Source organism: Quercus lobata, chromosome 6, assembly GCF_001633185.2.
Source record: "Quercus lobata isolate SW786 chromosome 6, ValleyOak3.0 Primary Assembly, whole genome shotgun sequence".
Lineage (NCBI taxonomy): Eukaryota > Viridiplantae > Streptophyta > Magnoliopsida > Fagales > Fagaceae > Quercus > Quercus lobata.
The window spans coordinates 15812001-15837918 of record NC_044909.1 but is presented as its reverse complement, the minus strand read 5'-3'; the positions used below and the strand labels follow the sequence as shown (position 1 = coordinate 15837918).

The 25918-nt window shown below is 34.3% G+C and overlaps 1 protein-coding gene across 1 annotated transcript; it reads left to right on the top strand.

The window, feature by feature from the left end:
* The first annotated feature begins 873 nt into the window (after window positions 1–873).
* LOC115995431 (ureidoglycolate hydrolase) lies at window positions 874–9554 on the top strand. Its single transcript, XM_031119997.1, has 12 exons — window positions 874–1208; window positions 1399–1484; window positions 2966–3040; window positions 3852–3980; window positions 5160–5246; window positions 5460–5662; window positions 5746–5848; window positions 6318–6409; window positions 6591–6653; window positions 6881–7121; window positions 7573–7613; window positions 9126–9554. Exons 1-12 carry the CDS (start codon window positions 1002–1004, stop codon window positions 9221–9223), a joined length of 1425 nt encoding a protein of 474 aa, XP_030975857.1. The 5' UTR covers window positions 874–1001; the 3' UTR covers window positions 9224–9554.
* Window positions 9555–25918: the final 16364 nt, after the last annotated feature.

Below are 25918 nucleotides of genomic sequence, written 5' to 3'. Positions count from 1 at the left end.
ATCTTAGGTTGATTCAATTTATAAAAGTTTTGTAAAGGGTTCAAAGTGGAAGAGGTTGCCCAGGAGTGGACAAAAAAATACTTAGAAGTGTATTTGGTAAAAGGATTTTTTATTATATTGCCACAAAAAGGAGGAGCACAACGAAGGAGAGAAGAAGATTTGGAAAAGAAAAGGGGAAAGAGGGGAAATATAGAACTTTGTGCATAAATTTTTATGTTGTCATATGAGAACTTCAGCACAAATTTGAATATAACTGAAAAATGAGAAAAGAAAATCTACTATTGCAATTTATTTATCAACTTTTTTGCCATAATTGTTATATAACAGAGTATGAGTGATGAAAAAAAAAAATAGATCCATATGTAAGTGATAAACAATCATTCATAATTTGCTATGTTAGAATTGTGATAAAAAAAATGATAAAAAAATGTGTGGTCTTAAAACAACTCAAAGGAGAATCCTCATCTTGGGTATTCTCATTTTTGTTTTAGAAAATGAGATAAAAATAAATAAATAAATAAAAGTATTCTAACAAATTAGGCCCTATTTAGTAGAGTTATTAAACAACTCATTTTCAGTTTTTAAACAATATTATATATATTTTCCCATATACATATTTCAAAAAATTACAAACAACATTATTCAAATTTCTCTGCCAAACCGCTCTTAGATTTCAAGAACCCAAAATTGCATACCAAACACTCTTTTTTTTTTTTTTTTTTTCCTTTTTTTCAAATATATTTTTCACTTAGGAAGTAAATTTTTTTTTTTTTTTTTTTTTTAATAAAGATAACTATAACAAAAGTACAAAACCAAAAAAGATATTTTTTTGTTCACGCAAAAAAGGACAAAATAACGCCAGCATCAGATTTGCACCGAGGATATCTGTCTCAGCATGTTCTTTTGCGCACCTAGGCCCTGCAGGTATGTAATTTAATTACGCCTAAATATATTATAGCTGCTAATCAGTGCATAATAATCAACCCAGAAACCCAAAAACCATGGCCCAGAGATTCCCTCTTCTTCCATTTCTTGTGCTCTGTCTTTGCTCCTCTGCATCAATCATAGGCATAGCTCATCAACATGAGGATTCCACAACCCAAACCATGGAGGATTTTTCTGGCTACCCAATTCACGACCATCACTCTTTCATCCAAAACTTTGCTTCTTCTTCACTGTCTGTTGACACTGAAAGTTTACAGAACCAGGTACGGAACGGAAATTTGTATATGGGTTCATTGCTATGGGTTTTCATTTGCTTCACAGTTTAACTTGCTGGGTTTTCTTCTGAGGGGTTTTATATGACTATGAGTGTGACGTGACACTCATAGTGTGTGTGTGTGTGTGTGTTGTTGATTAGTCTTTAGAGTTATTAATGATGCAAAATATGTTCATTAGATCGATGAACTCGCGACTTTCTCGGATACTCCTGCCCCATCAGTGACTAGGATCCTGTACACTGAGAAGGATGTTTTGGCACGCAGGTATGCAACTTGACACAACAAGGCCTTGATATACAAGGAGTCAAATGCATGAATAAGAAATTCATTTTCTGATTTTGATTTCAACAAATGAATTTCACTTTAAATGACACTAATAAGTTGTTTTGTCTAAACATATACTACAAAGTCTGGCATGCTACAAAAGGTTGTAGTTTGTTTGTTAAGTATGTGTGAGGAAATAGTTCGTTTGTTATTGCTTTTATTTTTATAATTTTGATACATCTTAGGTGGGGGAGGGGGACTTGAATCTATGTATTCGTTGGAAACATTAGGAAGTGCTAGTTGGCCTACAGGCCACTGGCTTGTTGTTGAGTTGCCTAAGCAGAGAATCTCAGGGAAGGTTGGGATCCGATGAAGATTGAATTGCCCCATTTTTATTTCATGTAGGAGGTATTTGTGATCACCACCTTGAATTGGGCTATTTCTGAAACAGCAGCCACTTACATACTACCTGAGTAAGAACTTGATATGTGTCCTAGTTAAATCATAAAAACAGGAGTGCTATGATTTATAGTTCCCTCCGGCAATCATGATCTCTCATGCTGATTGGTCCATACATATCCCTGTACTTAACACCATGTTGTGTTTGGCACCATGTTAAGGTTTGGGTTATGCATGTGACATGTGGCCTAATCAATGTGCAATGGGCAATCGATTATAATTGGCCTTAACATTTTTTTTCCATAAAAATGATCACACGCTATTAATTTTGGTAGTGATTCCAATTTCCTTGAGTCATTTAATTAGAAATGATAAGTTCATACATTTCAATTTCATTATTATTATTTTTTTTTTTTGATGAATGAGGTAAATGTTTATAGGATGACCAAATATGTAACGACTCAAGGAAAGCGCCAACCACATTTGTACTTATTCCCCAAAAGGACCGGTCAAGTTGTACTTGGGGCTCTTTGTAGTCACTTGTATATCCAAGATCCATCTTGTAAAAACCCAATGTCAAACTTAGCACACACCCGCACAACACACTCATATGATCCAATCCATATAATCTGGGGTATCACAAAATGCACCCTAGCAGAGGAGTCTTTTCTGGTCTTGGAATATCAAGCATGTTTTGATGTATATACTGTGTATACAATTTAATAGATTGATTATTTAGCATCACTAGATGTGGAATATTGTAGCAATATTAGTGTATATGAGTACAACTGTGCAATAAATAGCCTTGTTTACTAGGTAGGTCTTTTTTACAAACATGGTAAAGTTTATTTAGGACTAAACTCTGCATGTAATCAAAGTGAATATATATTCTTCAATATCGATAACATTGGGGACAAAGAAAACAAAAAGACACTTTGTGTTTTACATGGTAATAAAAATTCTAGATTCTTCTTGTCATGGGGCTTTTCCTTCCCTCTACTATTTTTTTTTTCTTGGGATTTTCTTGAAATTCATACCTAGGATCCATCTTCATATGATTTATTTGTAACAATTAACTGCAGGTACATCAAAAACTTGATGGGGATCTCTGGTCTCTCTGTCAGAGAAGATGCTGTTGGTAACATATTTGGCCGTTGGTGAGTGTATGACTATATCTTTAAAAGATAGTTGTAATTAACTGTTTGCCATGCTAAAATGTGAAAGATATATTGTAGGGCCCTCATCTAAACTGCATTCAACTAAAAAAATTACTAAGTTCCTACTACTTGAGGTTTGGCTAGACAAGTAGGTTGCGATTTCAAGATTAATAGTGTAGAACGGCACCACCTTGTCACATATGTAAAGCGTTATTTTTCTTCTATTTGAGATTACTTCAGGTTTCTTGGCCAGTAGGAATCTTAAATTGACACCGAAAAATGTAAAGTCATCAGCATATGTCATTGTCACTTATTTTCCATTTTCTTATAAGTGGTCTAACTTTTAGCTCCATCTGCTGGTATTTCATGATACTTAAGCTTTACTATAATTTAAGTTGCTCACCACAGATAGCCAACCCCAAAATTGTCAGACTAAGGGTTGGTTGTTCTTCTCTCCACAGCCAAAACTGAAATCAGAGTTTTATAATTAGCTTTTTTGTGCATATTTAAGCTCGTATTTGCATCTCTGCCTTGATTTACTTGTAAAATTGTTCATTATCATAATATATTATTAAAGGGTCAAACTTAGGTACAATACTATGGGTGTAGTACATTAGGCTCCCCAATTAAATACAAACAAATAGTTGCATTGAATTTAATTGTCTTTAGAAAAGAAAATATTGTTTGTGTTTCATTGGTCAATACAACCACGTGTCTAAATTTAATTGGGGAACCAAATGTAATGCACCAAAGGTACCATACTTAAGTTTTTCCATTTATTAAATGGCTTTGACTAAGCTATATAATGCAGGGATGGGTATGAGCCAAACCTTCCTGCAGTAGCAACAGGTTCTCACATCGATGCTATCCCATACTCTGGAAAGTATGACGGAGTCGTTGGTGTTTTAGGTGCTATAGAAGCTATCAATTCACTAAAGAGGTTTGTAACTTTCTGTTTGATGTTAAAGTGGGTCTTCTAAAATAATAAAAATCAATTATAATCTTAAGAATATTTCTGTGCAGGCGAACCTGATAGATTTAGCAACTTGAATTAAAACACAAATCTGTTAACCATATAAGATATGCATATTTAATATACATATATTCTGTGCCATGGTAATCCTGGGATTGAGCTGATAATTACATGAACATCACCAAAACTAGAAAAAGTGGAGTCCTAAAAGGAGAGTTAATGACAGCATGACCTGCTAATTTTGAAGTACCCAGCAGGATATTTGAAAGTTTGGTCATCTTGACTTGGTGGCAGACCTATCCATTCATCCAAACATGACCCAAAAGCCTCCTGAAATTGGATTCTGGCACTTTCCCCTCACTCCCCCGCCCGCCCATCTTTTTGTCCACTATCATTTGAAGTTATAGCTGGACAACCCAAGGATGCAAACAGCTGTCCTGTTATCTGAATTCGTAAATTTGAAATGATAATTTTTTATTTTTCTATGTTTTTGCAAAATTATTGATATTATAAATTTTATAACCTTCTTTCCAACAATGTGTTTAGTTGGGGGTAAAGCCATAAAGGAGAGGAGAAGAGGTTGGGGGTGCCCCCAATCTTGTTCGGATGTTTTTCTGAGTTGAGGGGAAAAGAATTTAATAGGATTTGGAGGAGTACCTTAACACCTCAAACGCCCTCCCCTCCACCCCCTTCCCTTTTTAGAGAGAGAGGACTTTTGATCTGTCCTTTCCCTTTTACCCTTAATAATATATTAAAATTTAAATGATGTCAAAATATATATATATATATATATCAATATTGTCTAAATAAACCTCTATCACATGTTTTATTCTATTGCCAATTTATATAATAATTTTACCTTCTAATCTGTTTTTTGCCCTACAACCAAACAAGGATGGGGATACATACTCCTCTCTCCTTCCTTTTGGTTTTTAGAATATCCAAACAAAGGAAATGGATAGCTATTCCCTCCCCTCTCTTCTCTTCTCTTCTCCCAACCCTTCTTATCATCTACTCTTCTCTCTCTTAAAACTTCCAAACTTAGCTGAGTTTATGTGCAAGTTCCTTTTAACTTTCTGGTCCTTGAAAGTTAATATGTATGGCTATTATTTTGCTCTATGATTTATTGACTGGAAGTTTCCACAGATCTGGTTTTAAACCTAGAAGGTCACTGGAAATTATCTTATTCACCTCAGAAGAGCCTACTCGCTTTGGGATCGGCTGCTTGGGAAGGTCACTCTATTGACAATATCTCTCTAAATGCTTGTGCTAATGTTTTCTAATTACCCTTTTTTCTGAATTTTCCTTCACCATATATTCTCAACTTTAACTTGTTAAATTTATTGTTAAAAACCACAAAAAAATTTCATGTCTTGGGATGGAAGTTTGATTTTATCATCCCATTCTCTTGTTTGGGGTTCCTTATACATTATCTTAAATGTGCAGCCGCTTATTGGCAGGAAGCGAGGTACTTGTGAAAGCTCTGCAAACAACAGTTGATGGTCAAAATAAATCCTTTCTAGATGCTGCTAGAGCTGCTGGATATGCTAAAGATCAAGATGACTTATCCAGTGTGTTTTTAAGGAAAGGAAGTTACTCTGCTTTTGTGGAATTGCATATAGAGCAGGGCCCAATTCTGGAAGAAGAAGGTAAGATAATTTCACTGCTGATGTTAACCTTATGTTCACTATGTATTTTAAATTCCCATCAATCCATTTTGTTTTCAATCCAGATATTTCTATTGGGATAGTAACCGCCATTGCAGCCCCTGCAAGTATAAAAGTTGAATTTGAAGGCAATGGAGGCCATGCAGGCGCTGTCCTAATGCCCAATAGGTGATTTGCCTAGAAGTGACCACTTCTTTCCTGGCTGCAGTAAATAACACCATGAACTTATGCACCTTTCTCATGGCAGAGTTCACTAAATATTTTCTTTTTCAATTTTTCATCTGCAAGATATTTCTATCATTGTTATAGCTAGAACTAGAGATATTTTATGCATTTTTCCACTTTGAGATCCTCAGTGATATATATATATATATATATATATTTGTTGATTACGTAGTTCCTTGTTTGCTATCTTCGTTCCTTTTATTCCCCCTCCCCCCTATCTGTCCACTTGAAGAACAATCCCTTATAAATGAAAGTAATTCCAATAAATTGTGTAGTTAGAGTTGATAAAAATCATTCCCTGCTGGAAAATTTTGAGTTATTCTAGAGTTATATCATTTTTACAATGTTATCTATTATTATGCTTGTTTGTTTCAACAACAGTTACTAATTTTGTGTTCGTCACTTGGATCAGAAATGATGCAGGACTAGCAGCAGCAGAGTTGGCACTTGCTGTTGAGAAACATGTATTAGAATCTGGATCTATTGATACTGTTGGTACAGTTGGTAAGCCACGCTTTCTTTGTAACTAGGTATTGGCTTTTGTTGTTGTTGTTGTTGGTGTTTTTTATTTATTTATTTATTTATTTTATAATTTAAATTGCATATTTTGCAAAGCAGTTTCCTCTTTTTTTGCTATATTTATTATTGTAGACCTTTGTATAAATTTATACTTCCTGTTTCCAAGGTATTTTGGAGCTGCATCCTGGAGCAATTAACAGCATCCCGAGTAAATCACACCTAGAAATTGGTACTATTTATACCAGTATATTGAGAATGTTTTTGTCCATGGTTTTTATTACCTTATCTTGTTCTTAATGGTTTTTTAGTTGGTATAAAGTGTTCATAGATATGATTAAATATGATCCAATCATGCTGTTCCTGCCCCAAATACTGCATTAGGTGTTAATTTATATAATTGCTTTGATATCTCTATTTTGATTCACCACCCCCCCCCCCCACCCTTTGTTTTGGCAGACACAAGAGACATTGATGAACAACGAAGAAACAATGTAATTGAGAAGATTTATCAGTCTGCAATTAAAATAGAAAAAGACCGTAGGGTCAGGCTATCCGAATTTAAAATTGTAAATCAGGATCCACCAGCACTTTCTGATAAATCAATAACCGAGGCAATGGAAGCTGCATCAAAGGAGTTAAACCTACCACACAAGCTGATGATTAGCAGAGCTTACCATGATTCACTATTTATGGCCAGGTATGACTTATGAGGGAGAGAGACAGAGGCACCACACTTTATCTACACATGGCTTTCATATTGAAAATCATGTACCTTATTAATCAGATATCTCCAATATCTCATTTAGATAAATCAGAATTATTTTATTTAGACAATGCAATTATCAGATTTTTTTCAATGAAGGGATCATTTTATAAGGCTGGTGAAAAAATGCTGGAATTTATAGTCCAAAATAGCCAATACCAGACTTGTTAACATTATGCCATGTGAGGCAACCTTTGAGTGTGTGTGCTACAAAAGATGTGCCACTGCAATAAAGGTGCTCGAATTTTTATGACTTAGATGTGATACAGACGCAATAAATAATTGTGCAATATGTGTTTTTTAGGGAATTCAGATGATAAAAACATGTCATTGCTCTTATCTTACTACAAATAGCTGCTGATCATGCATTTTAACATTCATGCAGAGTATCCCCAATGGGCATGATATTTATCCCATGTTACAAAGGTATGGACCGTTTTCTCTTTTCCTACATCAAATGCTGTGATACCACATTTCCTTTATTTTTCTTAGAAAACCAATGGTACTTTTCTTTAAGATATTGTTTCAAATTATTAGGAACCTATCTGAAACAACTAGTTACATCATCTTTCATCAGCTAATGTATTTGAGATAGTCATTGAGGAAAGCATGTCTGTAGCCATTGAATCTTTTGCTTTTGTATTTGAAACAACTAGTTACATCATCTTTCATCGGCTAATGTATTTGAGATAGTCATTGAGGAAAGCATGTCTGTTGCCACTGAATCTTTTGGTTTTGTGTTGGAATTGTAGCTCGCCTATATTATATGCGTGTGATAGGCTAACAAACTTAACTTCCAAACTAAGATAAAAAAAGAGTGCAAAAATATATACACAAGTACATCTCAATGGCATGGGGTAACACAGGCATATACAGAACCACCAATGGACACAAGTAAGCATGTCAACTTGCTGCAACTTGGTGCTTAAGCTATGAACATAAGCAGAGACGGAACTAGTAAGGGGCTGAGGGGGGACATGGCCCCCTACCCCCCACCCCCTCCAGAATTTTTTTAAAATAGTAATAGTATATACATTTAATGAATAGTTTAACAATTGAGCCCAAAATAATTATTTTTGGCCCCCCTTCTCTCAATAAGTTACAAATTGGCCCATGAAAATGATAAAACCCAACTGGCAAACAATTATACCACAACATCTGTGTTATTGTATTGGCTATTTCTTACTCTTTCTTTTTAGATCCAAGCTATTTTTTTATGAGTGTTAAGATTGACTATTTGAATTTTTGTGAATAAGATATGACTATTTTTGCTGAAAAGAAAAAAAAAAATGCGCAAAGCGAAAAAGAAGAAAGATAGATGAATACAAATTACAAACCAAGTTAATGTACTTGTAGTGAGTGAAGTGGGGTGCGCGGGTGGCCATTAATCAGTGTGTGGGGTGGGATGTCAGGTGTGTTTGGCTATTAATTTTTAACTTAAAATATTAAATTTTTTTTTTTTTAACTTACTACTTACTAGTTGTTGTTGGTTGTTTATTAGTAAAATAGTTTAAGTTTATGGGGGGTATTATGGAATTGAATAGTTGTGTTAATAAATTGGTGCTAATGTGTATTGTATAGCCATTAGTATTACAAATTTTACTACATAAATTTTTATAAATTCATGTATTATTAATTAAAAGAAAATTAGTATTGAAAGGGAGATTGTTGCAAAGTTTAGTACAAAATCAACTATAGATGATTTTTGTTATTTAAAAGAATGTTGAATTCTATTTTTAAATGATTAAGGTAAAATGTATTAATAAACAATTATTTTATTTCTCATCTCTTTTGTTGATATTTTCTTAACATTAAATATATGCTAATTTGTATTTTAAAGAATTTTTTTTATTGAGGTTCCCCCCCCCCCCCCCCCAAAAAAAAAAAAAAAATTTAGATCCTGGTTCCGTCCCTGTACATAAGTAATTGATTTTGCAGGTTACAGCCACAAGCCTGAAGAATATGCCTCCCATCAGGATATAGCAAATGGGGTGAAGGTATTAGCACTGACCCTTGCAAAGTTGTCTCTGAACTGAGCCATCATCCATAGTTAAGATTGAATACAAGGGTGCACCGCGTACTTCCTTCATCATAGGATGTGTAGTAGGGATACTTTTCATAAATCATTTGAATGTATTCCATGCTAGAGTAGCCTTGTTATATGATATAAGCTTACTACTTATCAAAAAAAGATATAAGCTTACCAATCATACAGTGTCATTGATAAATTTGATTTCCTCTTTGACATAGAAAGAAAATTGTGAAATATTGCCTCCAAATGCTCTGAAATGCTGGTCCTTTTGTATTAAGTTTGCTCAGAAAATTAAGTGATAACTCAATGGTAACAACATCATTTGTAATGCGATATATTTGTGGTTCACATTCCCACATCTCTCCCTCCCCACTACCTACCTATCAAAAAAAAAAATTGATCAATAAATTTCAACCATATCAGAACAATAAAATTTAACTAATGTTCCCTGTTTTGATGTAGCAGATTTTTTTTTTTTTTTTTTTTTTTTTTTTTTTTGGGCGAAACAAAGAAAGGGGTGCAACACGAGGACTTACCAGGTCACTTCAAATCCTATGCTTGAGAACATATGTTAGTGTGTTTTGCTTTTTAGCATAGTGGTTAACTTCTACAATTTTCTAATACAAAAATATCAAGTGTTGTCATCATTGTTCTCGTTCTTCAATTTGATGCATACACCTACGTGTATGATACCTCAATAATGTACAAATTAAACAATACACCTAAAAGCTCCAACCTCTCTTTCATGTGTCATTAATTTTAAAAAAAATTTGCATGTTGTTGCTCTTAATTTTGTTTTTATTGACACCTTGATTCATGATTCATTTACATCAATTTTCACTTTTGTTTAGTCAGAATTCTCAATTTGAACACGTGATTCAAAAAATGTTTTAATTAATTATTTTCATGCTATTTGTACAAGTTTCATATTTTTGTTTAAATCAATAGTGTTTTGGATCTTACTCTAATGTCAAATTTGTTTTTTATGAGCCTTAACTTTTTTGTCTAATTTTTAAGGTCTAATGATAAAAGGAAGGAAAAGACCAAAAAAAAATTTTGGAAAGAAATGAGATAATAAAAAGGCTAAAAATGCAATTAGAAGTTTTAAATTTAGGCGTTTGACCATATGATCTTACAATTTGGACCCATTTATAAAGTTGTCAATGTCAGTATTCCATCAGTCCTTCACATTTTACACCATTTTTAACCCATTAAAAAAAAAAAAAAATCTTAGCATCTCTCATGCCATATGGTTCTATGAATTTAAGTTGGGGGAAATTACAGTAAACCTACCTGTAGTTTGGCTTGTTTTCACTTTGTCTACCTATGGTTTAAAATTTAACACTTTGCCCACCTGAACTTCAATTCGTTTGCTCTCCATTACTCACCTCACCCTTAGACGTTAGAAAAACACATTTTTAATACAAATATGAACATAAAACGGATCAAAAACACAAACCATTGAAACTTTTTCTCACGAGCCCTAGAAACACGAAAAACCCCATCTGAACAAAGACGCAAAGCTTCATTTTTATCAGTTTCATGAAGTGGGTGGAAAGTTGGGTTTTTTAAGCCTCTTGGTGGTTCTATTGCAGTGAAATTTCGGATTTAATATATTCGTTGTCCATATTTTTAGTTTCACTAGCTTTTGTTCAAGTGGGTTTTTAATATTTTTTTGAATGATTCATTTCACCGTGAAGGCTCTGATAATGGGGTTTGTTTCAAGGACTAGATTGCCATGGCTTTTGGTGGTCTTATTGATGTAGTGATTTTTGTTCAGTTGTAGTGGGGGTAGTGTTTGGATTTTGAGAAAATGGGTTGTGCTAACTCCAAAATTGATAAAAATGAAGCTTTGTGCCTCTGCAAAGAACAGAAGAGATTCATCAAGCAGACCATTGATTCAAGTTATGCTCTAGCAGCTGCTCATGTCTCTTACACACAATCCTTTAGAAACATTGGCATTGCTCTTCGGCGATATGCTGAGGCCGAGGTCTTGATTAGATGCGGTTTTTATGCCAACAAGCAAATCTGATGTTGGGTTGAGTAGTAGTGGGAATTTGAGTTCTGGGTCAAGGGAGGCTTCAAAATTGAATGGTATGTTGAAGAAGTTGTAGGACATAGACAATCACAAAGGGTTTCTAATCAACAAAATGTTATTGATGAACATGTGGAAGAGAGTACCAATGGTTAGTCTTTGGATGAAGTGGATTTAACAGATGATAAAAAGTCCTTGGATGAAGTGGATTTAATAGATGATGAAAAGTCTTTGGATGAAGTTCTTAAGCAATCAAAAGCCCTAACTTTTTTTATTTTTGTTATGTTTGTTTTTCCCTAAAAATATGTTTTTCTAACAGCAAAGGGAGAGGTGGATAACAGATCCCTAACGGAAGTTAACTCAGATTGGCAAAGTGTTAAGTTTTAAATCACGGGTAGGTAAAGTGAAAACGGGCCTAGCCACCCACAGGTGGGTTTACTGTAATTTCCCCATTTAAGTTAAGAGGAATGAATAAAAAAACTAAAGACAGTTTTTAAACATAGAAAAACACTTCAAATGTGAGTTACAGTTGGCTCAATTGGTAAAATTCATTATTATCAAATAAATTTTTTAGAGAAAATTACATTTTATCACCCTAAACTATACTTTATATTACACTTTGCACCTTAAACTATTTGAATGCACGCTTTGCACCCTAAACTATGACCTTTATTACACTTTACACATCGAAGTTAGTTTTACTATTAAGTTAGACAGAAATTAATAGCATATGATTTTTGCTTAGGTAACACACTGTTTAAAGACTAAACCACCCTTTCCACAAGCAATTAAAAACAAAGGTTTTTTTTATTTACTTATTTAGCTCTTTCTCTCTCTTGCGTGCATAAGCTTTTTTTCTTTTTTCTTTTTCTTTTTTCCAGTTAATGGATTCAAGGATTATATGAGATTTGTTAAGAGTGAAATTCTCATTAACTTGCATAATGATACACGGGTCTAATCCTTATATACAGTGCAGAAACTAACTACCTAACTTAATAGCTATAACTAACTTCTTAACAGAAAATTAAACATACACATGCACCACTAATGCTATTTACAAGACTAACTAAACTATACAGTTTAAGCAATATAAAGACCAAAGCGGCTCTCTATAGCTCTGCTCTACTCTAATTCCTCTTCTTGCTGCTCTAAGTCTTCTTGCTGCCTTAATCTCTGATACTCCCCCCCTCAAGATGGGCACTATAAGAATGAATATTTAGGATCCCCATCTTGACAATAAAGGCTGAAAATTGATTCAAATTTAAAGCTTTTGTTAACAAGTCTGCCAATTGAGATTGACTTCTAATATCCATCAACCTTATAACCCCAGCTTGTACTTTATCTCTCACAATGTGACAATCTATTTCAATATGTTTTGTACGTTCATGGAACACAAGATTGGATCCTATGTGAATTGCTGTCTCACTGTCATTGAACAATAGAGCAGCTTTGTCACGTTTCACATTCAAATCTTTAAGTAAATATAGAATCCAAGTCACCCCACATACAGCCACAGCCATTGACCTGCTTCTGCAGTAGATCTAGATACAGTATGTTGCTTCTTAGACTTCCAAGAGATCAATGAGTCACCGAGAAATATACAAAACCCTGTAATAGACCTTCTAAAATCTTAATAAGTTGCCCAATCTACATCTGCAAAAGCCTTTATATGCAGTGGAGAGTTTGATGGGAAAAACAAACCTTGGCCTGTAGTTCCTTTGATGTATTGAATGACCCATATGCTGCTTTCAAATGAGGCTTTCTAGGCTTAGACATAAATTGACTTAACCTATGCACATAATATGTAATATCTGGCCGAGTAATGGTTAACAACAATAGTCTACTTATTAACCTTCTATACATCCCAGCATCATGTAACAACTCACCATCATCCTTGCTTAACTTTAGATTGACTTCCATAGGAGTTCTAATAGGTTTACATCCAAGCATCCCAACATCATGAACAATTTCAAGTGCATACTTCCTTTGACACAATGAGATATTCTTCCTTGATCTTGCCACTTCCAAACCCAAGAAATACTTCAAATCGCCTAAATCCTTTGGCTTGAAATGCTTATCTAGAAACAACTTGAGATCTTCCACATCTTTAGATTAATTACCAGCAATAAGTATGTCATCAACATAAACCAAAAGTGCCATGAAAAATCTATCATTCTACTTAATGAATAAGGAGTAATCTGCCTTGGATTGTACAAACCCATGCTATAGTAATGTGATTGAAAATTTTGAAAACCAATGTCCTAATGCTTGTTTGTAGGGGTGTGCATGGGTCGGGTTAGGTCAGGTTGAGGAGATTTTTTGACCCAAACTACCATGGTGGGTCAAAAAAAATTCAACCCAACCCAACCCACATGGGTCGAGTTGAACCCATGGGTTGGAAATTTTTTTTTTTAGTACTATTATTATTAAATTGAGCAGAAAAAAATATATCACACTTGCTACCTGAGTTAATAAACAAAATATACATTAATATATAAACTAATATTTCAACTTAGTTGTAAACAAAATATGTCAAGTATCCAACTGAGTTGATAAACAAAATATAAATGAACTAGTATCCTAATCCACTTATAAACAAAATATATCTAACTGAGTTGATAAACAAAATATATATATATGAACTATTGAACTAGTGTCCTAAGTTCTTGACTTAGTTATAAACAAAATATATGTAACTGAGTTGGTAAACAAAATATACAGAACTAGTATCCTAAGTTCCTAACTCAGTTATAAACAATATATATCAAACTGAGTTTATAAAACAAAATATACAGAACTAGTTCTATGAGGGGATTTCAAAAGAATTCTATACTAGTCCCACTAAGAACCAAAATATCCAAGCTATCTAGCATTCCAATTTCCAACTAATCTTCCTCTTCCACTGTTATGGTGCTTTGAGATGCAAACTTTGAGACAAATCAAAAAAAAGAAAAAAAGAAGACAATAAATTATACAGTGGAATTTCAAAACCCAAAAGGCTTATATAGCAATTAAAAAATTACTTTGTTGAAAAATCACCTAACTCAAGACCCTCATAGGATTCAACTTCTTTCATTGATTCTTGAAGATCAATTATATCAGTAACTCTTAACCAATTTTGAGCACAAATCAGCATTTCAACTGTGTTAGGCAACAAAGAGCTTTGAAATGGATCCAACACATGATTCCCAATACTAAATGTGAACTCAGAGGCAACTGTAGAGAGAGGAATGGCTAACACATCACAAGCTACTTTTGAGAGAAGCCGATATTTTGAGGAATTCACTTTCCACCAATTCAAAATACAAAAATTTGGAGAATCTTCTTCCACACAATCAGCCAAATATCTTTCCACCTCTGATTTGCTTTCCAAACTATCCATTGTCAAATGCATCTTATAAATAGATTTCATCAATGCATGGGGATCTTGCACAAGTCTAGTCTCAACATTGTTTGAAAAAGAGCCATCCTGACCTTGCCCTTTTGAATACCCATCACAGTCACAATAGTGCCCAGACATACGAACAAGAGCCTTTTTAACATTTTTTGTCATGTTCTTTGCCACTACTCCTGGATTCCATTTGGTAAACCAAAGATTTACAAACCTCAACTTGTACCTCGGCTCTAGTACAATAGCAACAAACATTATCAAATTAAGCCTCTCAATGTCCCCCCAATACTTATCAAATTTCTCATGCATATCCCTTGCCATCATACTCAAAAGAGAATCTTCACTTTCACACAAGTTTGTCAATTCAGTCTTTATCACACAAAGTTCATGAAAAAATACATTAGATGTGACATATAGAGAATCAAAAAATCGTGATGTAACTTCATAAAACAACTTCAAAAATTTCACAAACACCTTCACATTATCCCAATCCTCAAAATCAGGTAGTCCTAATATTTTTTTCCCACTTCCATCATCCAAGAAGTAATGAATATATTGTGCATCATTAATATGTAATCTTTCAAATGCCCTTTGAAATTTTTCTGCATTCTCTAGCATCATGTAGGTTGAGTTCCATCTAGTTGGAACATCAAGACATACACAACCCTTGCTAGCAATCTTTACTTAAACACATGCTTTAAACTTATCATACCTAGATGGAGAGGACCTCACATACCTTACCGCATTACGGACTTTGACAATTGACTCATGAAGGCTTTTCAAACCTTCCAACACAATAAGGTTCACAATGTGTGCACAACATCTCATGTGCATAAACTCACCACCCAAGATAGAAGCACCCACTCTTTAGTTATCCTATTCAAGTAGGTTACGGTCCCACTGTTAGAGGCTGCATTGTCAATTGTGAGGGTGAAAATTTTATCAATGCGCCAACTAAGCAACAATGACTCCACCACATTTCCAATGGTTTCACCTTTATGATTAGGGACTTGACGAAAATTTAAAATCCTTTTGTGCCAATCATCATCAATGAAATGAACAGTAAGGCACATGTAATTAATATTTTGGATTGAAGTCCAAGTGTTAGTGGTGAGGGAAATCCTTTGAGTAGATTTTTCCAAAAATATTTTCAACCTATCCCTCTCTATTGAATAAATTCTTATGCAATCTCTCGCAACAGTAGTGCGAGTTAGGACAGTGAACCTAGGCTACAACACATTACTATAGTACCTAAACCTTTCATGCTCAACAAATTTAAATGGCAATTCATCCACAATAATCATCCTAGTGAGTGCTTCCCTACACATGCTCTCATTGTAGCTTACAGCAATAAAACTATTACTATTAGCACCCTCCGCATCATCACTCTTTTTAGGTCTGAAGGCTAAAGTCATTTGAGTCTTATCCTCTTTCTTATTCTTACCATAAGGATATTTTTTACACTGAGCTTCCAAATGAGTTCTTAAGTTAGTAGTGCCATAAGTTTTTGACCCAGCAGCATAACTTTTGCCATAACACTTACATTCAGCTCTCTCACCTTCTAATAAGATGAAGTGACCCCATACATATAATGTTAAGTTTTTTTATACCTTTTGCTTCTATGGGAGGGAGACTTGAGGCAGCAGCACTAGTGTCCATTGCCACCATTTGAGGAGCCTTATTTGTGGGAGTGGGTGCCACAGGAACCTCATTTATGCTGCATTGAGTTTCAGATGCCATCTATAAATATAAATATATTTAAAAAAAAAAAAAAAAAAAAAAAAAAACCCAAAGATTAGTATAATGTAACTCCTTAAAGACAAACAGCACTAATGACTAAACAACAATAGTAAAAACAATAGGGAGAGGGCCAAATAGAGACAAACCTACAAAGCAAGATAGAGAGAAAGGGACATAGCAAGTCGACAAGAGAAAATATTGTAGAGTAAGAAAACACCTATAGGTTAAGACAAAGCAAAAACATTTAAAAATTAGCCAAAAGAAAACTAAGAAATCAACAAAGCAAAAGCTAAACATTGATCCACCACAGCAAGAGAGATAAATAGATAGAGTGAGTGAGAGAGAGAAAATATTGAGAAACTTTACCTAACACTGGAAGAGATAGCTACCACTGGAAAGATAGAACCACCGTCGAGGCGGTGATGATAGCTGATGGACGGCAGTGGCTCAACAGAGGGAGAGAGTGTTAGAGTTCAAATGGGAGTGAAGTGTGGCTGTGTGAGAAACTGAGAGGGGAGGGGAAGAGGGAGGCAACACATTAGGTTTGTCATTTGTGTGATTGTGAACTAATAGGATGTTATATATGATAGGAGGAAATCAAGGAAGTGCTAGACAGCTAGTTTTAAATTTTTTTTTATTAATTATATAATATATTTAAATATATATTAAAAGAACTAATAGCCATAGGATTTTATATTATATAATATATATAATAGTATTAGTAAGAGGAACCGAGGAAGTGCAAGTGCTCTACAACTGGTTTTTTTTTAAAAATTATTAAATATATAATATATATGATAGTAGGAACCGAAGTACCCTACAGCCGGTTTTTTTTTAAAAAAAATTTATTAAATATATAATATATTTTAAATATATATTAAATATGGGTAGGTCGGGTCAGGTCGAGTTTGGTGGGTTTGTGATTTTATGACCCAAATCCAACTCGACCCGCTATTAAAAAAAAAAATTTGTAACCCAACCCAACAAGCCCTAAAAACCGACCCAACTCGGCGGGTCAGGTTAGGTTTGGCAGGTTGGTGGGTTTTCTATACACCCCTACTTGTTTGAGTCCATACAATGACTTGTGCAACTTGCAAACAATCTCTCTCTTGCTGTGCATGCTTGGAGGAAGAGACAAATACACCTCCCCATGGAGATCACCATTAAGAAATGCATTATTCACATGTAATTGTTGAAGAACCTAGCCTTGCATAGCAACCAAAGCCAAGAAAAGTTTAATTGTGACCATTTTAGCCACTGGAGAAAAAGTCTCAGTATAGTCCAGCCCTTCCTGCTGAGTATATCCTTTAGCCACAAGACAGGCCTTATATCTCTCAATACTACCATCAGATTTGTCCTTGATTTAAAAAACCAATTTACATCCAACAACCCTTTTGTTGGGTGGCAAAGGAACAAGAGACCAAATGTGATTTTGTTCTAAAGCTTCAATTTCTACTGCCATAACAGCTTCCCAATTAGGATCACCAATAGCTTGATGGTAAAGCTGAGATTCCTTGAGAGCAGAAATACTATTGCAGAAATGAGAATAACTAAGAGACAATTTTTTATGAGAAACATAGTTGGCAATAGGATATCTAGTGGAAAAAGTATTGCATTTATAGGATTGAAGATATATAGGTGGTTTGGACACTCTAGCAGACCTTCTAAGTGAAGGAACAGATGAAGGAATAGGCATAGAAGAAGGCAATGGATCAGGATGCAAGATAGGATCATCAACTATATCATCAGGTAAGTAAACAGACAAGTCTTCTAGAAGATCAAAGAAATTATCTTCATGAATGTTAAATTTAGGATCAGAAACATGTTCAGAAGAAGGATGTGAGCAATCCACAAGAGGAACTGACTTTGAATGTTGAATAGGATCACTAATAGGTAAAGGTAAAGCATCTAAAGTGCAAATCTGAGACAAAGGGTCAAAAGAAGAAGGGGACGTGGAAGAAGGAATAGATTGAAAAGGAAAAATGGACTCATAAAAGGTGACATCCCTTGAAATGAAAATTCTTTTAGAATGCAAATCAAGTAATTTGTATCCCTTGATAGCAAAAGGATAACCTAAGAAAACACACTTGATGGCTCTAGGATCAAATTTAAGTCTACTATGAGCTAGAGTGGAGGCAAAACACAAACAACCAAAAACTCTAAGGGAAGTGTAATCAGGAACTTTACCATAAAATAATTCAAAAGGTGTCTTGTTATGAAGAAAATGGGATGGAGGTCTATTGATAAGGTGTACTAGTATGAGAATGTAGTCACCCCAATAGGTAATAGGAACATTTGATTGAATTCGTAAGGCTCTTGCAACACACAAAATATGCTGATGTTTCCTATCCATAACAGAATTTTGTTGTGGAGTGGCAACACAACTATGTTGGTGTATGATGTCATAAGTCTTAAAGACGTTAGTCATTTGAAATTCAACACCATTGTCAATTCTAAAAACTTTAATGGATTTGTTGAATTGAGTTTTAACCACAGCATAAAAAGACTATAAAAGGGCTCTAGTATCAGACTTGGACTTCATGAGATAAATACAAGTTGATCTAGTATAGTCATCAACAAGAGTAAGGAAGTATTTGTGTCCATCAACAGTAGGAACAATACAGGGACCCCAAATATCATAATGAACAATATCAAATGACCAATCAGATAAGTGATTAGGAAAGGGAAAGGGAAGTCTCTTATGCTTTGCAAGTGGACAAATCTCACAATCTTTATTGAAAGTACAAACAGTATCAAAGAGTACATTCTTTAAGGAAGAAAGTTTAGCATCAGAGGGATGACCTAACCTAAGATGCCATATAGAAGAAGGTACAACAACATTATTGATTACATGAGATTGAGAATTATTGAAAATAGATTTGAAAACAGAATTGAAAATGGATTGGAAGGATGAACTAGGAGCCTTGGAGTTGATTGGAAAGGTACAACCATCTGAGGGGTTGTGTTGCAGCAAATAAAACCCATCATGAACTTCACCCACACCAATCGTCCTCCAACAAATAAGGTCCTGTATAAAACAAAAATTTGACAAGAAAATAAGGCAACAAGAACAAGATTTTGTGAGCTGACTAACTGACAAAAGATTAAAGGAAAAAGAAGGAACACAAAGAACATTGGAAAGAGTTAAAGTGGCTGAAAGGGAAATGGAACCTATGTGAGTTACCATAGCTATCTCATCATTAGGAAGTTCAACAACACAACTAATAGTAGTGAATTCGGTTAGTAAATGAACAGAATGCACAATGTGATTAGCTGCCCTAGTGTTAATAACCTAAGTATCTGCATTAAAGGCTGTCCTATTTGCTACATGGGCAGAAAAGATTGAATGCCTCAAATCAATATTGCCAAAAGGGGATATACCTGCCATTGTGAAAGCATCTGCATGGTTGGAAGCACTTGTAGAAGTAGCTGATTAAAGATCAGAATGAGGCTTGATTACACTGCTAGCCATATGGACTTCCTTGGTTCCCATATTGAGTTGAGCAGCAGCTTGCATCTAATTTCCTAGCATAGCTAAGAATTGCTAACATTACTCTTGAGTAAAAGGAAACTAAGCAACAGTGTTGGATGATTGACCCTTCTCTGCAGAATCATCTTGAATGCCTACTTGATTTACCATGGAAATCTTTCCTTTAGGCTTGAACGGAAACCATGCAACTTGAGACACTTCTCCATGATATGACCAAATTTTCCACAGTGAGTGCAAATAGGCCTATCTTTGCCTCTTGAATTCTTCCCTCTAAGAAAACCAGAACCTCTAGAGTAATTGAAACTAGAATTGGGATTAAGAGCAATGGAATTGGAACCTTTCACAGCAAGAGCAGTAGACTCAATGTGAACATTGGAGCTGTTTCCCACATTCCTCTGCCTTTCTTCTTGAATTAGTAAGGAATAGACTTTGTTAATGGATGGAAATGGATCCATTAGCAAAATCTGTCCTTTGATTTGAGAGTACGAATCATTGAGTCTCCTCAAGAATTGCATCACTAAATCTTGAAATTGAAGATTCTCAATCTTTTGTGATATATTGCAAGTGCATTTTCCACAAGAACTAGTTGGAGTAGGCCTAAAATTATGAAGTTGATCCCAATACACTTTCAATTAAGTAAAATAGGTGGTAATCGAAGAATCACATTGATTAATTGATTCAATGTCCTTTTGCAATTGAAAAATCCTAGGTCCATTACCTTGAGAGTGCGTGTCCTTAAGATCATTTCAGATTTCTAATGTCGTGTCTCTGTAAGTGATACTGACTCTGATCTAAGGTGAAACTGCCTTCATCAACCAAGAACCTACCATATTGTCACAGTGAATCCAAGAATCAACTGCTGCTAGAGTTTTTATCAATGGAGAAGAGAGAGTGATGGAACCATTGACAAGACCAAATTTGTTCTTGGCAATCAAATCCTTCTTCATGGATCAAGCCCAAGCATGGTAATTCTCACCAATCAAGGCCTCAGACACAAGCATAGCTCCAAGACTTTTAGCATGGTGAAGAAATGGAGGATTTGAGATGTCTTCTATCAATGCTGGATCTTGCTTAGATGAAGAACAAGAAGAATTGGATGCAAAAGCCATTGAAGCAACTTCAAGCTTTTAAGAAAAAAACCCTATAAATTAAGAAAATTAGAGCAAATGAGGCTCTAATACCATATGAGATTTGTTAAGAGTGAAATTCTCATTAACTTGCATAATGATACACAGGTCTGTTCCTAATATACAGTGCAAAAACTAACTACCTAACTTAACAACTATAACAAACTTCTTAACAGAAAATTAAACATACACGTGCACCACTAATGCTATTTACAAGACTAACTAAACTACATACAATTTAAGCAATATAAAGACTAAAGCTACAAGTTGTTTAGCCAGGACTCTCTATAGCTCTGCTTTGCTCTAATTCATCTTCTTGATGCTCTAAGTCTTCTTCCCACCTTAATCTCTGATAGATTAGAAGTTTTGAAGATTGTAAATTGTGGGTGAGGGTTATGTGTTGGCGCATAAAAGTCGTGTTGGATATTTTGTGTTATGGGGTTGAGGTGTTATTGAGTCTTTGTGAAATTTTCTACTTTTGAGTGAGTGAGATTGTGTATAGAGTACAGAGAAGTGTATATATAGCATAGGCATAATGTATGAACTATGAACATGTACAGAGAGATTTTATTTTAAGGAATGAGAAAGGTATTTACCCATTTTTTATTATTCTATTCTCTGAATCTGTTGTCTTGGGTTTTTGAGTACAATTAAAGCAGTGGGATTTTGGGTCTGTTTGTTTTTAGGGTTTAACTGTATTTTTGGCTCTGTTTTCTGCTCAGTGAGTCTTTTTGGTATTCTGGGTTTTTTTTTGGGTCTTTGGAACTGTTTTCTCAGTATTTCGAAAAAGCATATGGGTTCCAAAAGGTAAGCCTCATGAATCCCAATGTTTGGACAAATATGAAGCCCAATCCATAGTATAGTTCACCACAGACCAAGGCCTGGGTTTTATTCTCAATTAGGGCCTTTTGCATTTCCACATACTCCAATTCTCTTCTCCTTGGATACTTTGGATTGGCTATTGTTTCAGAAGTTAGTGTTGCTATTGGGTACACTTGAGAGTTGTTGGAGAGAGAGAGAGATGTACCTGTACGCATGCAAGAGAGAGAGAGAAAGAGCTGGAAAAAAAATCTTTTGTTTTTAATTGATTGTAAAAAGGGTGTTTTGGCCACTTAAGTAAAAATCATGTGCAAGTCATGTGCTATTAATTTTTGTCTAACTTAATAGTAAAACTAACATTAGGATGCAAAGTGTAACTAGGGTCATAGTTTAGGGTGCAAAGTGTAATCTAACGTATAGTTTAGGGTGATAAAGTGTAATTTTTCCAAAAATTTAAGATCTAAATAGAAGACCTATTTTGTTTTGTCTTGCAAGGATTTTCATTTGGAGTTGTTGATAAAAATCTTATGGTTTGAATAAGCCACATGTTTCTATAGTCATAATTCTCTCATTCTCTTTAATACTTTCAATGCAAATCTTTCTTCTTTTGTATGCAATCTCTCAGGTCTCAACCTCTTTCAATTGTTCAAGACGAAGCCTATCCTTTTCTAAAAGAACTTTCTTATTCACAATGAGCACTCAAACTAGTATTAAGTCATGCTATTACAATGAGCATGTCTTCCTATTTAGTAAAGTTGCCACCCTGTAGTCATGTCTAAGTAACAATTTAGTAACAATTTCAACTACAAGTAGAAACTCTTATAGTTCATTCTTCTTAAGCAAAAATTCAGATTCCACCACTACAATAAATTTGGCCTATAGTGACAAAATCTAGTAGGAAAACAAATTTAGTATACGTTTGTGTACCAATTAAAATTGTTGCGTCTGCATTTTTGGAGTTTCATGCCCTTTTTTTTTTTTTTTTTAATTGAGAAGCACGTGAACACAGACCTAGTGCACGGGACCCACTACCTCTTATCACATCCAAACACAGCACTAAATTGTGTCACATCAGTGGGTCTCGTGCACTGTTCATGAGACTTACAAACTTCTTTTTTTAACAACTTTTTCATTAAAAATGGGTCCCACAACACTATTCACACATTTTAAAAATTATTTTGTTATAGTATTTTCAATTTTCAGCAAAATAAGCGGTATCCAAATGGACCCTTAGTCACCAAATAGCAACATTCAGTGAGGAAATAAAATATTTCACCAAATATTAAAAAATACATAAAAATGACAATTAAATCATATTTTCGTCGTTGAAGATATAATAATTGGTGACGAAACTTATTTTCATGACAAAACTTCCTTTTGTCACACTATATGCCATGGAAAAACTGGTGCCCAATAAATTTTTAGGCGCGGATGTCTACGGTAATGAAATATTTCGTCACGCAAACTCCTACACAAGCAGTTGAGAACCTTGTTAAGCTTTTAAATCAAGCTATGATTGGCTTGGGAATACATTTGTCAAACATTAGGACTATGAGCTCACTTCCTAACCCACTTCAAAACGAGTTGGAAAGAATATGTAAAGAAATAGACAATTAGACGATAATCCAAAAAAGAAGCAGTCAGTTTCTAACTCACCGAGTTACTTGCTTAGTTATAATCACACTATTTATTATTTAATTTCCTTCTTTGTTTCTTGGAGCAGAAGTTGCGGCTCTTATGTGATTGTGAAAAGGAGACTGAGGAGATTTGTAGAAAGTATGTCACAAAAATTCACAAGGTTGCACCATCGTTAATCCACCCATTAATATGTTTATGATGACAATTACTTTCTATTTTGATTGAGAATCTGTTCTTGCCAACCATTTGCTTCTCTTGGAACCCAGTTAAACTATATATTTTGTGAGAAATGCACCACCCTTTTGGACATAGCAAAAACCAATGTCCCTCTCCAATCTCTCGCCACAATAGCACATAAGACCGGTTTTGATTGACTACAACATCACTTGAGATGTACTCAATTCATATTTAAGATTAAATATTATAAATTTGAATGTGTATTAGTGTATAGGATGCGACATCATTCCACATGAAAATGGAGATGTTAAATTTGTTATAAAAAAGAATTGTCCATAGACTTCTTGATAATAGAAAGAATGAAATTCGTAAGAACACGGTTGAAATGGTGAAAGCTAATCCTAAGCTTATTAGAGGATTGACATGTTGAAGGAGGAAGAAAATCTAATGCTATGTTCATAGATAATTTACTTCAGAGTCAAAACACTTTAGGATCAAGTTGTTTTGTGTAAATTGGGAGAGTTGGGAGAAGAAAAGGAGCTAATCGGGAATCAGAGTGAGTTAAAGGGAGATCTTGTCGAAACTCAATTATCAAAAAGCAATCTCTAAATTCCAATTGTCATTAAAAAAAAAAAACGGGATAGAAGAATTGTATTTCAATTATCACTCCAGACTAGTTGTAAAATGTATAAGGTATAGAAATGTAATTTACTTAATTTTTTTTTACTTATTTTTATTTTTAGTTTTTATGGATGTCTGTGTGTCTAGTTGGGTAAAAAAAGGAACCTCTATAACTTATTTATTTATTTTTATGAAATTCAAGAAGATTTTATTGAGATGTTGATCCCAACTACATCCATCTAGAGCCTAAACTCTCATAAGAAGGTCCAATTTTTAACCTTGGATTCAATAATTGCATAACCAGTGATGGAACTATACTTGGACCTGGGGGTAGTGCCCCCAAATTTTTTCAAAATTTTTTTTAGCGTGTATATATATATATTAATTTTAGCAATTTGTTTCAATAAATTTGCACTTTGCCCCCTTCAAACATATTATTGATCTTTTTAAAGGCTATAAAAAATTTTATTGATCTAAAATTTGAAATAAATTTAACAAGCTCAACAACAAAATTTACCAATAACAAACTTAAGCCCAAACAACACCCCAAAACAAACCAATGCAAGACGCAAACAAAAAATAAAATAAAATAAAAAATACCTAAGCCGATTCTAACTAGTCTAAGTGAACACCCAGACATATCTGACAATACACCAAAAAAAAAGAAAAAGAGAAAGGGTTTAAGCAGCTAAAGAGCAAGACACTTAAAAATAAATAAATAAATAAAATAAAATAAAAACTTAACTTTCTAAATGAATGCTTATTTGGAGTTTCAAAAAAAAAAAAAAAAAATTGTTTATACTTCTACCTCCTAACTCCAAGTCTTGGCTCCGTCCTGTGCATAACAGCCATTGAAGGCGAGAAATATGGCCTTATTTGAGAGATCCCAATTATATATGTCCATACAAGCTAGGCAAAATACAGTGTCTTGTAGCCAAGAGTTCTCAACGGCAATTCAGCTGAGCCATCAAAAATTATCTCCAATTATATCTTCCCTCTGGTCCAATCCAAAAACAAGGTGTAGTCAAAGCAAGAAAGCACAAGTGTGGCTCCAAGGTCGCCACACCAGCATCGAACTCATCTCGACGTGCTGATTCGCCTCCTTTTTTTTTTTCTTTTTTTTTTCGATTCGAGTCGATTCGGCCTGGTTCACGCCGATTCAGCCTGATTCGGCCCAATTCCGGCGGAAACGGGAGCCGAAACGGCTGAATCGGTTCAATTTCAACTTAAACGGCCGTCGAAATAGACCGATATGACTGCCGAAACAAGCTGAAATGGGCAGCTGGCTGCCATTTTTCTGCTTCATGTGGCCTTGTGAAAAAAAGAAAGAAAGAAAAAAATGAGAAGACACAAAGAAATGGTTAGAACATGTGAAGAAGAAGAATAAAGATATATAACAAAAGAATATAAATTAAGTAGATGGGAAAGTCAATTGTTTCATGTGGCTGGGCTTGAGAATTGGAAAAAGAGTAAATGAACCTTCTTGAAATGTGGTTTTTTGTTTACAATTACCAAAAATATTGATTTTATTAAAAATAAATCATGAATAATTGCTTTTTAATAATAAACTCTACCCTTTATTTGAATTTTTTATATAAAAAATATTAAAATCATTATATAAAAATATTTTTAATAATTTTTTAATCACCGCACCCCGTCGT

What these genes read in the sequence shown, in the direction of transcription:
- LOC115995431 (XM_031119997.1), top strand. Translation starts at nt 1,002, where the DNA reads ATGGCCCAGAGATTCCCTCTTCTTCCATTTCTTGTGCTCTGTCTTTGC. An exon ending in GGTAACATATTTGGCCGTTG is followed by an intron (nt 3,041 to 3,851) that starts GTGAGTGTATGA and finishes TATATAATGCAG; the next exon opens with GGATGGGTATGAGCCAAACC. An exon ending in CCCAATTCTGGAAGAAGAAG is followed by an intron (nt 5,663 to 5,745) that starts GTAAGATAATTT and finishes TTTTCAATCCAG; the next exon opens with ATATTTCTATTGGGATAGTA.